The sequence below is a fragment of the Ranitomeya imitator genome, chromosome 3 (assembly GCF_032444005.1).
Source record: "Ranitomeya imitator isolate aRanImi1 chromosome 3, aRanImi1.pri, whole genome shotgun sequence".
Taxonomy (NCBI): Eukaryota; Metazoa; Chordata; class Amphibia; order Anura; family Dendrobatidae; genus Ranitomeya; species Ranitomeya imitator.
Window position 1 is genome coordinate 274,604,674 of NC_091284.1, and position 16,893 is coordinate 274,621,566.

A 16,893-nucleotide genomic window follows, 5' to 3' on the forward strand; every position below is an offset into this window, starting at 1 on the left:
TAATATAAATAGATATAAATTTCCTAACTAAATTTGTATCTACTCTTCTTTGTATTGTCGAATGTGTGACAATGCATGAAAAACAGGGGTGTAATGATTACAGTCACAGAGAAAAATGGGGGTCTGCCCAGGTCTCCAGGCACACATTGTTTTAGAAAAATGGGGGTCTGCCCAGGTCTCCAGGCACACACTGCTTTAGAAAAATGGGGGTCTGCCCAGGTCCCCAGGCACACACTGCTTTAGAAAAATGGGGGTCTGCCCAGGTCTCCAGGCACACATTGCTTTAGAAAAATGGGGGTCTGCCCAGGTCCCCAGGCACACATTGCTTTAGAAAAATGGGGGTCTAAAGCATTTAAATTAAATTATTTAGCGGGAAAGGTTATTTATTTTTATTTTTTTTACATCAGATGAAATGGAGACTATTCTAAGACAAAAACAGTTGGATTAATGTATTAAGTTCAGCCTTGAACTAATGTTATATTAGCATATTTTGTGGACTATAAGACACACTGGAGGAATCATTGTGTCAAGATCTAAATCTGCACATGTGCCATGTCCAGCGCCCATTTTCCTGAAGCCCACCGCCGGGAAATTAATGAGAAGAACGGGGACTCCACACCTGCCTCACCACCGACATCTTGTTAAAGCCCAAGGCCTCCAGTCTTGCACCGCCAGGACAACCACTCCTCCTAGCCCAGGGGCCCGCAGTATTGCTCCACTCCTGCTGACACAGCGACCCTGTCTCCTGTGACCCCAGCTCCACTCCTCAGTATGATACATTCAGACAATAAGACGCATCCCCCCTTTTCCTCCCAAATTTTGGGAGAAAAAAAGTGCATCTCATAGTCTGACAAATATGGTAACGTGGTAAAATATCGTGAAAAAATACACAATGAGCAAATGCAAAATCAGCAGGGAGAAGTTGAATTGGTCGGCATTGTGTAAATTACCGATTGGTAGGGCATAACTAATTTATTTAAACTATACTTGGAGGTGAGAAAAACAAAAATCACAAAAATAATTGGGATTCACATCCCGCTTTACCTGCGTATTTACCAAAAACGTTGCAAAAACTAATAACAGCCTTTTTGCACTTACTAATTGCTTGCTTTGGGTGAAACAAAACGCTGCAATACGCTAAAGGATTGACATGCGGTAGTTTTAAAAAAGCAGCACTTTTCCAGTTCAGTGAGGAAAGAAAACAACAAGTGTGTGCATGAGATTTCTGACATCTCATAGTTTTGCTGGTGCTGTAAAAAGCAACTTCTAATTTGCATAAAAATCACAGAAAAAAAGCAACATGTGAACATGCCTTCGAAATTGAAAAGAGGAATCTTTACACTTCTCAGGGTGATGAGAGGTTAATTGCTTACGTAATTAAATACCAAAGCACAGGAGAGCACAAAGGGTGTCATCAGTGTATGGAGGCATAAAAGGGGACATAACTAGTATGAGGAGCAATAAAGGGGGACATAACTAGTATGAGGAGCAATAAAGGGGGACATAACTAGTATGAGGAGTAAGGGGGACATAACTAGTATGAGGAGTAATAAAGAGGGACATAACTAGTATGAGGAGTAATAAAGGAGGACATCATTAAAATGTGGATGCTCAAAAAGGCACAATACTTTTATATTGAGACACAAAGCTTTCTTATTTTTATATAGAAACAGAAAAGGGTCTCTTATTATCGTACAGGGGAGCAAAGAGATGTATTGTATAGAGATGCAAAAAGTTCATCTTCAGAGGCAACATTTTTATTATATGGGACACAAAGTGGGACTATGTAAAGAGATCATGACTAATGGATAACAGGCAGAGATGGTAAAATAATGAGCGGAAGTAGTATAATTTTGAGGAACAGAAGGGTCGGGCTGTGTTGCAATGGAGGGGGATGATGGTATCTGGCACTAGAGTTTGCTTAGAGAAAGGCAAAAGTGATGAGCAGTGAATTTCTGTGTTTTACGTTCTGCACAAAAAGATGTGGAAGGAATGAAGCGGTCATGGCAAAATGGACAAAATAAATGAATGACTTCACTTGGTGAGAATGTCACTGGCAAGTCACTGGATTTATCTGTACATAATACAAATATATTGTCTACAGAGCACCGGTACACGATTGGTATCTATCAGAATACGGTCTCTATATGACAGCAATATTGATCTAAACAGAGTGTTTTTGTTCATAAGGTGGTCTTTTTGGTGGCAATATGTGGTAATGGATGTGGCGGTGATATTTCTTATATAACAGTATTGCTGGTAGTATTGGTGTTTGAATACTGGCTTTTGCTCAGTAGTATCAGTATACTGGAAATCTTTGCTAACTTTAATACTATACTTTATAATCTATAACTCTTGGGGTTTTTTTGAGAGGGGAAGCATATATTTGTAGACCTTAGCAGGGCTACAGGAGCCCACACGTCAGCAACAAGATAGTGGTTGTGGCAGGGCTCCAGGTTTAAAAGTCCCATATGACTCTAGTTATACTCTGCAGGTCAGTGGGGGTCCTGGTCCTAAGATTCCAACTAACCACTCAAACCACTTGTAATGTGTGCTGCTCAGGAGGCAAGAGCATGCTGCTCTTACGTGTACGTGCGGAGAGACCAGACAAGACTTTCTATACCACTTCATATGCGCTGATCTTGGGGTAGAGGCTCAATGACAATTTCCCTTTGTGTCTTCACGTCTTATTGGAGGAGGTAGAACTTGTGGGCATGCAGGAATGTTTGATGCATTTCAATGAATGAGGAGCACATGGGCGTAATATCCTTACAATAACGGTTCTGGATATTAATTGTGTTCATAAAGTTCAGGTTTTTACAGACAGTTTTTCAATCCAGAGCTAAACGGTTTCGCAGAGAAGTCTCAGTCTTGTCTTTATAGGTGTCCTACATAACTGGCTTTGGCTTCAAAAACTACATTAAAAAACCCCTGAAAAAATGAAAACCTACCCTTAAGGCCTAGTTCCCACATGAGATATTGCTGCATTTTTTCTGCTAATATTTTTCCACTGGTGTACAAACACCACAACACCAATCTGCTTTGTTTACTGCATTTTTCAGATTTGAAGCAGCTTTTTTGTGTGTTTCACACCTTTTTGTATTCTGAGGAAACCTAGTTGCCTTTAGCCCTGCCACTATCTATGTATAACAATCTACCTGCATGCTAACAAGCTTAGCAATTGCTAAATAGAAAATCAGGAGGGGAAGTGCGGACTGAACAGGGCTGATCCCCCTTTTAATCATGCAAGCATGCCCCCTAAGTTTCTGACATGATTTGCAAGGGCGACATCACTGCCAGACTTTATCAAATATGGCACATGCGCAATGATCTCCCTCCCAGTGAAGGCACAATGAAGAGTCATTGGCGCACTGTGCATACTCAGGAGGCATCAGGGTCGTGGACTGAGACTGCAGCAAAGGAACTCCAAATTCACCCACCAAAAACAATATAAATCTAGTTCTGATTGGTGGCTGTAAGCCCGATGTCATGGCTGCCTCCTTGGGCATGAGCAGAGCGCTGATGAAGCCGGGGACTTACACCTGGCTCTATTGTGAATTCTCAGGGAAGGAGACAATGTGCAATATTTGCCAAGTTAAAAAAAGTAATAGCGTTTTTTACATGGATTTTCCAGGCTCTTCAAAGAGGCCCATGGGGAAAAAAATGGTTTTACAATTTTTAAATGACAGTGAGCATGCATTTTATTCTTTGCTTGAACTGCTAAATGCATATTTTATAAAAAAAAAAAAAAATGCAGCCCAAAAAAAACCAGAGCATTTACACCACGTGGGAAGATGGCCTCATTTGCCCATTTGATTAATTATGTCTCTACAACCCACAATAACATTTGGCATTAGAGCGTGCTTTAATTCTATGGGTATTAGAACCATGCAATGCCATTTGTGATTATTAAAAATTGTGAAAATGCTTAAAAAAATGCTTACGGGCAGTATTGAATCTGAAATTTCATTAATTTTAGAACATTCATACAATTGATTAGTAATGTTTGAATGTCAAATTAACATCAACACTTGAGTATTGTCACTCAGGTTGCGGGATTATCCATCGTGACATATTAAACACACTCACAGCCTCCGAGGAAATTTTCTGCAGGAGCTCTGACTCAGGGGTTCCAATCAACCTCAAAATGAGCTTCAGCTGATCAATATCTACATGTGGATTATGAAGGAAAATGTGCAATATGTGAGGCAGCAGCCACGGATCGCACCACCACAATATACAGAGGTCCTCTGCACATTCTATGGGTGGAAAAGGGATGTGAAATGTACACAGGGATATGATACAACACAAAAGAAACGGAAAACCAAAATCCAAAGGAAAACATCAAGATTCATCATTCATCCACTGCCTTAAAAAGAGGACTCGTCACTAGGTCAAAAGATCCAGTTCACGCTCTGGTTTTTTTTCTGCTGTTCAACTCCATACACTGTTTTTCGTTTTTAAATCCACCATACTGTTCCAAAGATTTGGGCCTTTTTATCTGGTGCTAATTTTTATTATCTTTACAAGGGGGCATGGTCCACGGAATTCCGTGGGGGCGTGTCCTGATGCTGCTCTGAATTACCCTACGAGCCCCACCCCCTTGGAAAAGACCATAAAAAGTAGCAGTAATAAGGTCAATATATCTAGAATGGTGAGCAGAAAAATGCCCACATGGAAAATTGCCAATTGCAGCATCACAAAGTTTCAGTTCTATGATATCTGAGGTGCAAGGTGAGGATGTTCACATGATATTTGAAAAATGCCCACAGACATGAATACCCACAGGAAAACAGTAGAGAGTTATAGCTGAGATGCTCTGCAGGACAGAGAATAGAATAGATCTATAAGTTAAATGCTCTGCAGGACAGAGGGATAGGATGCAGGTATACGCGAGATGCTCTGCAGGGAAGATGAATATAGAATAAGGCCATGTGCACTCGGTGCGGATTCGCAGCCGTTTTCCGTTGTACAGTACCATGTAAACCTATGGAAAAATCCGCAGTGCCCATGGTACGGAAAATACTGCACAGAAACATAGCGTTGTATTTTCCGCAGCATGTCAATTCTTTGTGTGGATTCCGCAGCGGTTTACACCTGCTCCTCAATAGGAATCCGCAGGTGTAAAACCATAGGTGGAATCCGCAGAAAAAACACTGGAAATCCGCGGTAAAACGCAGTGCATTTTACCTGCGGATTTTTCAAATACGGTGCGGAAAAATCCGCACATGAATCCGCAAAGTGGGCACATAGCCTTATAGGCGAGATGCTCTGCAGCACAGAGAATAGTATAGAATTACAGGTGAGATGCTCTGCAGGGCAGGAGAATAGTATAGAATTATAGGCGAGATGCTGTGCAGGACAGGGAATAGTATAGAATTATAGGCGAGATGCTCTTCAGGACAGGGAATAGTATAGAATTACAGGTAAGATGCTCTGCAGGACAGACTAGTATAGAATTATAGGTTAAATGCTCTGCAGCCCCATGGAGATAGTATATAGGTACAGGCGAGTTGCTCTGCAGGACAGGGGGATAATATAGAATTATAGGTGAGATGCTCTACAGGGCAGGAGAATAACGTGCCTGTGGTCGGCGTTTATAGCGATGCAGCGATTCTACTACATAGGGGCGATCTCAGCATCGCCTCTATGTAGCAGAGCCAATCAAGTTGTGGCAGCTTCTAGCCTCCCATGGAGACTATTGAAGCATGCCAAAAAAAATAAAAAAAAAAGTTTTTAAAAATATGAATTTTTTTTATAAAAGTTCAAATCATTCGCCCCATTCAAAATAAAAAATATATATATATTTAAAACCTACACATATTTGGTTTTGCCGCGTTCAGAATCGCCAGATCTATGAACAAAAAAAAAAAGTATTAACCCGATCACAAAATGGCGTAGCGATAAAAAGTCAAAGCACCAGAATTATGTTTTTTTGCTCGCCGCGACACTGCAATAAAATGGAATAACGGGCGATCAAAAGATCGTATCTGCACCAAAATTGTATCATTAAAAATGTCAGCTCAGCACACAAAAAATAAGCCCTCACCCAACCCGAGATCACGAAAAATGGAGACACTAAGGGTATCGGAAAATTGTGCAATTTTTTTTTTTTTAAGCAAAGTTTGGAATTTTTTTTCAAAACTTAAATAAAAAAAGAATCTAGCCGTGTTTGGTGTCTATGAACTCGTAATGACGTGGAGAATCATAATATCAGGTCAGTTTTAGCATTTGGTGATCCTAGCAAAAAAGCCAAACAAAAAAACAAGTTTGGGATTGCATTTTTTGCAATTTAATCGCACTTGGAATTTTTTTCCCGTTTTCTAGTACACGACATGGTAAAACCAATGGTGTTGTTCAAAAGTACAACTCATTCCACAAAAAATAAGCCCTCACATGGCCATACGGACTGAAAAATAAAAAAAATGTATGGCTCTGGGAAGGAGGGAAGCGAGAAACGAAAACGCAAAACCGAAAAAAAGCTGGGGTCATTAAGGGGTTAAGAACAGTTTATTAAGGAGGTCTAATAACAATAACTCGGGTTTATTATAAAAGTCATTGCATACCTGTAAATAATTCACCACCTGGTGATTGTCCTGAACAGGAACAGTTTATTAAAGAGGTCTAATAACAACAATAACTCCGGTTTAGTAACAATCATTGCATACCTGCAAAATTAGCCATTTTACTACAAAATAGCTATTCTCCCTAAGTATGACATGCACCGTGGTGCAGAGACCTGTCGGGTCCCTGCACTGCGATACATGCTGCTGACGCTGTGGCTGTTAGCTGTCGGAGGAGGTGCAGCCACAGTGAGCAGCACATGACAATGGCGCACACTCCGATGTCAGCTGCTGGGGCTGTGTGGTGGCTACAGAAGACACTGGGTGACATGGGAGCAGAGGAAAGTATGCAATAGGGCAGGGGTGTCAAACTGCATTCCTCGAGTGCCGCAAACCATACGTGTTTTCAAGATTTCCTTAGCTTTGCACAAGGTGCTGTGATGATTATGTGTGTAGGTGATTAACCCCTTCCCGACCTGTGACACAGCGTATGCGTCATGAAAGTCGGTGCCAATCCGACCTGTGACGCATATGCTGTGTCACAGAAAGATCGCGTCCCTGCAGATCGGGTGAAAGGGTTAACTCCCATTTCACCCGATCTGCAGGGACAGGGGGAGTGGTAGTTTAGCCCAGGGGGGGTGGCTTCACCCCCTCGTGGCTACGATCGCTCTGATTGGCTGTTGAAAGTGAAACTGCCAATCAGAGCGATTTGTAATATTTCACCTAAAAAAATGGTGAAATATTACAATCCAGCCATGGCCGATGCTGCAATATCATCGGCCATGGCTGGAAATACTAATGTGCCCCCACCCCACCCCTCCGATCGCCCCCCCAGCCCCCCGATCTGTGGCCCGCTCCCCTCCGTCCTGTGCTCCGCTCCCCCGTCCTCCTGTCCGCTCCCCCGTGCTCCAATCACACCCCCCCGTGCTCCAATCAAACCCCCCCGCACTCCGATCCCCCCCCGTGCTCCGAACCACCCCCCCTGCACACCGATCCCCCCCCCCCCTGCACACCGATCCACCCGCCCGCACACCGATCACTCTCCCCCATGCTCCGATCCCTCCCCCCCCGTGCTCCGACGCCCCCCCCGTGCCCTGATTTCCCCCCCCGTGCCCTGATCTCCCCCCCTTATACTTACCGATCCTGGCGGGGTCCGTCAGTCTTCTTCCCCGAGCGCCGCCATGTTCCAAAATGGCGGGCGCATGCGCAGTGCGCCCGCCGAATCTGCCGGCCGGCAGATTCGTTCCAATGTGAATTTTGATCACTGTGATATAATCTATCACAGTGGTCAAAATAAAAAAACAGTAAATGACCCCCCCCCATTTGTCCCCCATAGATAGGGACAATAATAAAATAAAGAATTTTTTTTTTTTTCACTAAGGTTGGAGTTAGAACTAGGGTTAGGGTTAGGGTTAGGGGTAGGGTTAGGGGTAGGGTTAGGGTTAGGGTTAGGGGTAGGGTTAGGGGTAGGGGTAGGGTTAGGGGTAGGGTTAGGGTTAGGGTTTCGGTATGTGCACACGTATTCTGGTCCTCTGCGGATTTTTCTGCAGCGGATTTGATAAATCCGCAGTGCTAAACCGCTGCGGATTTATGGCAGATTTACCGCGGTTTTTCTGCGCATTTCACTGCGGTTTTACAACTGCGATTTTCTATTGGAGCAGTTGTAAAACCGCTGTGGAATCCGCAGAAAGAAGTGACATGCTGCGGAATGTAAACCGCTGCGTTTCCGTGCAGTTTTTCCGCAGCATGTGTACAGCGATTTTTGTTTCCCATAGGTTTACATTGAAATGTAAACTCATGGGAAACTGCTGCGGATCCGCAGCGTTTTCCAAAGCGTGTGCACATACCTTTAGAATTAGGCTATGTGCACACGGTGCGGATTTGGCTGCGGATCCGCAGCGGATTGGCCGCTGCGGATCCGCAGCAGTGTTCCATCAGGTTTACAGTACCATGTAAACCTATGGAAAACCAAATCCGCTGTGCCCATGGTGCGGAAAATACCGCACGGAAACGCTGCGTTGTATTTTCCGCAGCATGTCAATTCTTTGTGCGGATTCCGCAGCGTTTTACACCTATTCCTCAATAGGAATCCGCAGGTGGAATCCGCAGGTAAAACGCAGTGCCTTTTACCCGCGGATTTTTCAAAAATGGTGCGGAAAAATCTCACACGAATCCGCAACGTGGGTACATAGCCTTAGGGTTAGGGTTGGGTTGGAATTAGGGTTGTGGTTAGGGTTAGGGGTGTGTTGGGGTTAGGGTTGTGGTTAGGGGTGTGTTGCGGTTAGGGTTGTGGTTAGGGTTACGGCTACAGTTGGGATAAGGGTTAGGGGTGTGTTGGCGTAAGAATTGAGGGGTTTCCACTGTTTAGGCACATCAGGGGGTCTCCAAACGCAACATGGCGCCACCATTGATTCCAGCCAATCTTTTATTCAAAAAGTCAAATGGTGCTCCTTCCCTTCCGAGCCCCGACGTGTGCCCAAACAGTGGTTTACCCCCACATATGGGGTATCAGTGTACTCAGGACAAACTGGGCAACAATTACTGGGGTCCAATTTCTCCTGTTACCCTTGAGAAAATAAAAAATTGCTTGCTAAAACATCATTTTTGAGGAAAGTAAAATTATTTTTTATTTTCACGGCTCTGCGTTGTAAACGTCTGTGAAGCACTTGGGGGTTCAAAGTGCTCACCACATATCTAGATAAGTTCCTTGGGGGGTCTAGTTTCCAAAATGGGGTCACTTGTGGGGGGTTTCTACTGTTTAGGCACACCAGGGGCTCTGCAAACGCAACGTGACGCCCGCAGACCATTCCATCAAAGTCTGCATTTCAAAACGTCACTACTTGACTTCCGAGCCCCGACATGTGCCCAAACAGTGGTTTACCCCCACATATGGGGTATCAGCGTACTCAGGACAAACTGGGCAACAATTACTGGGGTCCAATTTCTCCTGTTACCCTTGAGAAAATAAAAAATTGCTTGCTAAAACATCATTTTTGAGGAAAGAAAAATGATTTTTTATTTTCACGGCTCTGCGTTGTAAACGTCTGTGAAGCACTTGGGGGTTCAAAGTGCTCACCACATATCTAGATAAGTTCCTTGGGGGGTCTAGTTTCCAAAATGGGGTCACTTGTGGGGGGTTTCTACTGTTTAGGCACACCAGGGGCTCTGCAAACGCAACGTGACGCCCGCAGACCATTCCATCAAAGTCTGCATTTCAAAAGTCACTACTTCCCTTCTGAGCCCCGACGTGTGCCCAAACAGTGGTTTACCCCCACATATGGGGTATCAGCGTACTCAGGAGAAACTGGACAACAACTTTTGGGGTCCAATTTCTCCTGTAACCCTTGGGAAAATAAAAAATTCTGGGCTAAAAAATTATTTTTGAGGAAAGAAAACGTATTTATTATTTTCACTGCTCTGTGTTATAAACTTCTGTGAAGCACTTGGGGGTTCAAAGTGCTCACCTCACATCTAGATAAGTTCCTTTCGGGGTCTAGTTTCTAAAATGGGGTCACTTGTGGGGGGTTTCTACTGTTTAGCCACATCAGGGGCTCTGCAAACGCAACGTAACTCCCGCAGAGCATTCCATCAAAGTCTGCATTTCAAAATGTCACTACTTGACTTCCGAGCCCCGACATGTGCCCAAACTGTGGTTTACCCCCACATATGGGGTATCAGCGTACTCAGGAGAAACTGTACAACAACTTTTGGGGTCAAATTTCTTCTGTTACCCTTGGGAAAATAATAAATTGCAGGCTAAAAAATCATTTTAGAGAAAATAAAATTTTTATTTTATTTTCATGGCTCTGCGTTATAAACTTCTGTGAAGCACTTGGAAGTTCAAAGTCCTCACCACACATCTAGATTAGTTCCTTTGGGGGTCTAGTTTCCAAAATGGGGTCATATGTGGGGGATCTCCAATGTTTAGGCACACAGGGGCTCTCCAAACGTGACATGGTGTCCGCTAATGATTGGAGCTAATTTTCCATTTAAAAAGCCAATTGGCGTGCCTTCCCTTCCGAGCCCTGCCGTGCGCCCAAACAGTGGTTTACCCCCACATATGGGGTATCAGCGTACTCAGGACAAACTGGACAACAACATTTGCGGTCCAATTTCTCCTATTACCCTTGGCAAAATAGGAAATTCCAGGCTAAAAATCATTTTTGAGGAAAGAAAAATTATTTTTTATTTTCATGGCTCTGCATTATAAACTTCTGTGAAGCACCTGGGGGTTTAAAGTGCTCAATATGCATCTAGATAAGTTCCTTGGGGGGTCTAGTTTCCAAAATGGGGTCACTTGTGGGGGAGCTCCAATGCATAGGCACACAGGGGCTCTCTAAACGCGACATGGTGTCCGCTAACAATTGGAGCTAATTTTCCATTCAAAAAGTCAAATGGCGCGCCTTCCCTTCCGAGCCCTGCCGTGTGCCCAAACAGTGGTTTACCCCCACATATGAGGTATCGGCGTACTCGGGAGAAATTGCCCAACAAATTTTAGGATTCATTTTATCCTATTGCCCATGTGAAAATGAAAAACTGAGGCGAAAAGAATTTTTTTGTGAAAAAAAAAGTACTTTTTCATTTTTACAGATCAATTTGTGAAGCACCTGAGGGTTTAAAGTGCTCAATATGCATCTAGATAAGTTCCTTGGGGGGTCTAGTTTCCAAAATGGGGTCATTTGTGGGGGAGCTCCAATGTTTAGGCACACGGGGGCTCTCCAAACACGACATGGTGTCCGCTAACGATGGAGATAATTTTTCATTCAAAGAGTCAAATGGCGCTCCTTCCCTTCCGAACCTTACCATGTGCCCAAACAGTGGTTTACCTCCACATGTGAGGTATCGGTGTACTCATGAGAAATTGCCCAACAAATTTTAGGATCCATTTTATCCTGTTGCCCATGTGAAAATGAAAAAAATTGAGGCTAAAAGAATTTTTTTGTGAAAAAAAAGTACTTTTTCATTTTTACGGATCAATTTGTGAAGCCCCCGGGGGTTCAAAGTTCTCACTATGCATCTAGATAAGTTCCTTGGGGCGTCTAGTTTCCAAAATGGGGTCACGTGTGGGGGAGCTCCAATTTTTAGGCACACGGGGGCTCTCCAAACGTGACATGGTGTCCGCTAAAGAGTGGAGCCAATTTTTCATTCAAAAAGTCAAATGGCGCTCCTTCCCTTCCAAGCCCTGCCGTGCGCCCAAACAGTGGTTTACCCCCACATATGAGGTATCAGCGTACTCAGGACAAATTGGACAACAACTTTCGTGGTTCAGTTTCTCCTTGTACCATTGGGAAAATAAAAAAAATGTTGCTAAAAGATAATTTTTGTGACTAAAAAGTTAAATGTTCATTTTTTCCTTCCATGTTGCTTCTGCTGCTGTGAAGCACCTGAAGGGTTAAAAAACTTCTTGAATGTGGTTTTGAGCACCTTGAGGGGTGCATTTTTTAGAATGGTGTCACTTTTGGGTATTTTCATCCATATAGACCCCTCAAACTGACTTCAAATGTGAGGTGGTCCCTAAAAAAAATGGTTTTGTAAATTTCGTTGTAAAAATGAGAAATCGCTGGTCAAATTTTAACTCTTATAACTTCCTAGCAAAAAAAAATGTTGTTTCCAAAATTGTGCTGGTGTAAAGTAGACATGTGGGAAATGTTATTTATTAACTATTTTGTGTCACATAACTCTCTGGTTTAACAGAATAAAAATTCAAAATGTGAAAATTGCGAAATTTTCAAAATTTTCGCCAAATTTCCGTTTTTATCACAAATAAACGCAGAATTTATTGACCTAAATTTACCACTAACATGAAGCCCAATATGTCACGAAAAAACAATCTCAGAACCGCTAGGATCCGTTGAAGCGTTCCTGAGTTATTACCTCATAAAGGGACACTGGTCAGAATTGCAAAAAACGGCCAGGTCATTAAGGTCAAAATAGGCTGGGTCATGAAGGGGTTAAATTATCACCTGGGCAGTACAAGGAAATCCTGAAAACATGACCTGTTTGCAGCCCTTGAGGATTGCAGTTTAACACCCCTGCAATAGGGGCAGAACGGGGACACATACACTAGGATTGGGGACCATGTAAACCAGGATGGGGACATATATACCAGGATGGAGACCATATATACCTGCAGTGGGACATATATAACAGGATGCGGACATATTCAGCAGGGTAATGGGCATGTATACCAGGATGGGGGACATTACTACATAATGAAGGGGGCAATTTATAAGTCTTTATAGAATTTAGAACGCTACAGGGGCCCATACATCTGACCAACGTGTGTGGGGGGGGGGGGGAAAGGTCTAAATTTCGCACTGGGACGCATCGGACTCCAATTACACCACTGCAAAAACATATGGTACATTCTCAGCAAGAACACAAGGTGGTACAAGTGACAGAATCTCGCTTTTCTGCGGTGCCTTCTGGGCTTCCAGGACCATCTATCTCAGCCAGCAGCACCTGCTTCTCGTGGGCTCCCACTGAGATGATAATGTATTAGATGTGACCTGCAGTCCCATGTAACTCCACAGATAATACAGTGATACTTTTGTGAGTAGTGATAGCAGTGATGACTCCTCTGGATCATACTGCTGCTGTTCTGGGCTGGTGGGGGAGTAAGGCAGAATCAGTGAGAGGAGAGCAGACTAGATCTATCTATTGCTGAGAATGACAGACTGCTACAAACCACAGATCTTCAGCATTTTAGCAGTTTTGCACTAGGTCAGCTGTAAATCACAAGTTGATCACACATCATGTGAACATCCTCACCTTGCACCTCAAATATCATAGATGTGAAACTTTGTGATGCTGCAATTGGCAATTTTCCTGTGGGGATTTTTCAGGGAACCATCTAAAACAGTAGATTTTCAACAAAAAAGCTACTCAGGGAAACCGCAGCAATAAAACAATAGCAAAAACTGGCCACTTTAGACCTGGTGACAGGTCCTCTTTAAGGCAAAGAAAAGTCACCGACGTGAAAGCGACAGACATTACGTTCACATTAAGCAGCAGCAGAAGCTCATTAAGCAGGCATTCTAGAGTTATCAACATTTACTGACCTGGTTGATGAGGATTAAAAGTGGCAACTGCTTACTGCACCACAAGGCTACATTTCCTTGGTAGCAAAAGAAGTGTTAACAGTGGTTTTCAATTGTCCAGAAAAGGAAAATATACAAAGAGTTAATCACTTTAATAATAAAAACTGATCTTGTTGCCAGTTAGGAACAGATTGCCAGGTGAAGAACTGTAACCTAAATGGACAAGTCAGCCCAAACCAAATAATGCTTATAGAGTAACCAACGTCTTCTTTCCTGTCTCATAAATCAATAGCACACATGAAAATTACAAAAAAACAACAACTTTGTAATATATTAATAAATGCTTCTTTCTCCTCGACTGATCAACTCCTTCTGAAAATGTAAAATTTACAGGTAAAATGTGTATTCAGTGACCATCGTTTTTACTATTCCTGAAAAAGGAGATGACATTTGAGGATCTTTTCAAGAGAACTTTCCACAGAATGTCTAGCTTCTCCCCTACATAGAATTTTACAAGAACTGATTGCTAATTCATCTCTCAAGCAGCAGGGAAATCTGTGCTCAGAGAATATAAACGGTGTCCATGAAATTAAGAATGAAAGATCAGCCCAGAAGGAGAAAGAAGCAGATTTCTGTGATAAGATCTATTACAGTACCTCTTTAAGCTATATTCACATGCGTGTTCCCCAACGCCAGGCCTCCACAGCCACCAACAGATCATCTTCTCAGGATTTCCTTAGTATTGCACGAGCAATGGAATTATCACATGGGCAATGCTAAAGAAATCCTGAAAACATGATCTGTTGGTGGCTCTGGAGGACTGGAGTTGGGGAACATAGCTCTGCACACATACAAACATTACATGCATACAAAGACAATTGTGAGTAGAGAAAATGTCAGCAGGTTTTTGCTATGTAATCTGACAGCAGCATGAGGTAGGAGCAGAAATCCTGATTTCAGTGATGTATCACTTAGTTTACTGAATGAAACAGTTATAAGAGTCACAGTTTTCTCTGCAGAGCTCAGCTGTTGATCTATGTATAACCCTGTCCACACCACAGCTTTCTGCATACAGTGACAGAGAGCTGCTAATCACTACCGAGGGGCAGGTTGGACTAGGAGGCAGGAGGACAGTTGTCCTGTAGTGATAATCTCCTGCTAATAAAACACTAATTGTATTGAAACAGCATAACACAAGAGTGAGTGACACATTGCTGGAATCAGTGTCTCTGTGAATACATTATGGTGTTCAGATTACATAGCAAAAAGCTGACATTCCCTTTAAGTACATGTTCACATTCAGCAGAATTGATGCATATCTCTGCATTTGAAATCTGTCTTTTATATTAAATGGATCGCAGATCCTGGAGAAGTCAGTGGCTTGTTTGTGCATTGTGCGTTTTGGCTTTTGCAAATTTTAATTAGAAGTGCAGAATAGTCAAAGAAATTTGCCAAGTGTGAAAAATCCTTAAGGCTGCATTTACACAAATGTGATCTTGAAGGAACGTTAATCATGCCTGTTTCATGATACTCTTTCAGTGTAAACAGGCTGTCGATCACCTGATGAATTATGTTTTTCAGCGTAAAAAAATAATCACAGTTCTCTCTACCATTCTGATCTATGGCAGCCTATGCTTTGTCCGTATAAACAGGTTATTAAAGGGAACCTGTCACCCCGTTTTTTCAGATTGAGCTATAAATACTGTTAAATAGGGCCTGCGCTGTGCGTTACTATAGTGTATGTAGTGTACCCTGATTCCCCATGTATGCTGAGAAATACATTACCAAAGTCGCCGTTTTCGCCTGTCAATCAGGCTGGTCTGGTCAGGTGGGCGTGTTCACAGCGCTCTTTTCTTCCCCAGCTTTCCGTTGGTGGCGTAGTGGTGTGCGCATGTCCAAGGTCCGAATTCCCTGCGCCCACGTGAAGACACAGCGCGCGATCTGCGCTGTCATCCCTTTCATCGGTGGGGGCGGCCATCTTCCTGGGGCCGCGCGTGCGCAGATGGAGTGCTCTGCTGCACGGGGCTTCAGGAAAATGGCCGCGGGATGCCGCGCGTGCGCACAAGAGATCGCGGCGGCCATTTTCCCAAAGCCGTTGCATCTCGGCTTTGGGAAAATGGCCGCCGCGATCTCTTGTGCGCACGCGCGGCATCCCGCGGCCATTTTCCTGAAGCCCCGTGCAGCAGAGCACTCCATCTGCGCACGCGCGGCCCCAGGAAGATGGCCGCCCCCACCGATGAAAGGGATGACAGCGCAGATCGCGCGCTGTGTCTTCACGTGGGCGCAGGGAATTCGGACCTTGGACATGCGCACACCACTACGCCACCAACGGAAAGCTGGGGAAGAAAAGAGCGCTGTGAACACGCCCACCTGACCAGACCAGCCTGATTGACAGGCGAAAACGGCGACTTTGGTAATGTATTTCTCAGCATACATGGGGAATCAGGGTACACTACATACACTATAGTAACGCACAGCGCGCAGGCCCTATTTAACAGTATTTATAGCTCAATCTGAAAAAACGGGGTGACAGGTTCCCTTTAAGTGACTGCAGACTAGTAAAGGTTTAGTGCGCTGGTTGTATAGATAGACCAAGTATCTGGTTCTTCAAATCGCTTCCCTAGTGGTTGTAAATACTTTAGCTTCAAAGACAGAAAGGCATCAATCACCTATACAAGTACGGTAATATTGGGGAGGTAAGGATTGGCTTACAAGAGGGTTATTCTCATTTTGCGGCAGCACACTGCTGCACAGCCGCCTTCACGTCTGTGTTGCTGGGCAGTGGGCACTTCATTTTGAATGAAAGGTCTGGTTCACAGATTTGTCCCTCTACGGAGCTTCTGCTTGCTACTCGGACATATTAATTCATACATATTAATCCTGTTAACCTAAGCTAGAAACAGCTTGGTCCCATTCCGTAGAACTATATAAATACACAAAACCACAAAAAATTCTCTATGGCACAAGGAATGTAAAATTCACCAATTTTATTCACAAAAAATACATATATCAATGATGACACCTAGGTACCTCAAAACAAACTAGAGGCCACCAAGAATTGGACACAAACATCAAATGCTGCACCGCACACATAATGGCCCAGGTTTATGCAGAGTAATCAATGGTCTATGTGAACCTCAAATACAACATCAAAAAAAGCCACCGACATTATAGCCTTAGTGGCAAAAAAGCTGAAAGGAACACTAATCCTAACTGTACGCAAAACCTAAACCATGTAGGAGCCGTGGTTGTAAGGGTACCGTCACACTATACCATTTCGATCGCTACGA

The 16,893-nt window shown here is 43.5% G+C and overlaps 1 protein-coding gene across 2 annotated transcripts in view; it reads right to left on the minus strand.

The window, feature by feature from the left end:
• The window catches only part of LOC138669753 (mitogen-activated protein kinase 14), a 146,456-nt gene that overhangs the window by 38,320 nt on the left and 91,243 nt on the right, over window positions 1-16,893 (minus strand). The window contains exon 9 of one of the 2 annotated variants that reach the window (XM_069756475.1): window positions 4,090-4,169. The exons of the other annotated variant lie outside the window; for it this stretch is intronic. Within the exon in view, the coding sequence (XP_069612576.1) occupies window positions 4,090-4,169 (80 nt within the window). The remainder of the gene's footprint in view (window positions 1-4,089; window positions 4,170-16,893) is intronic. 2 annotated transcript variants of the gene reach the window in all.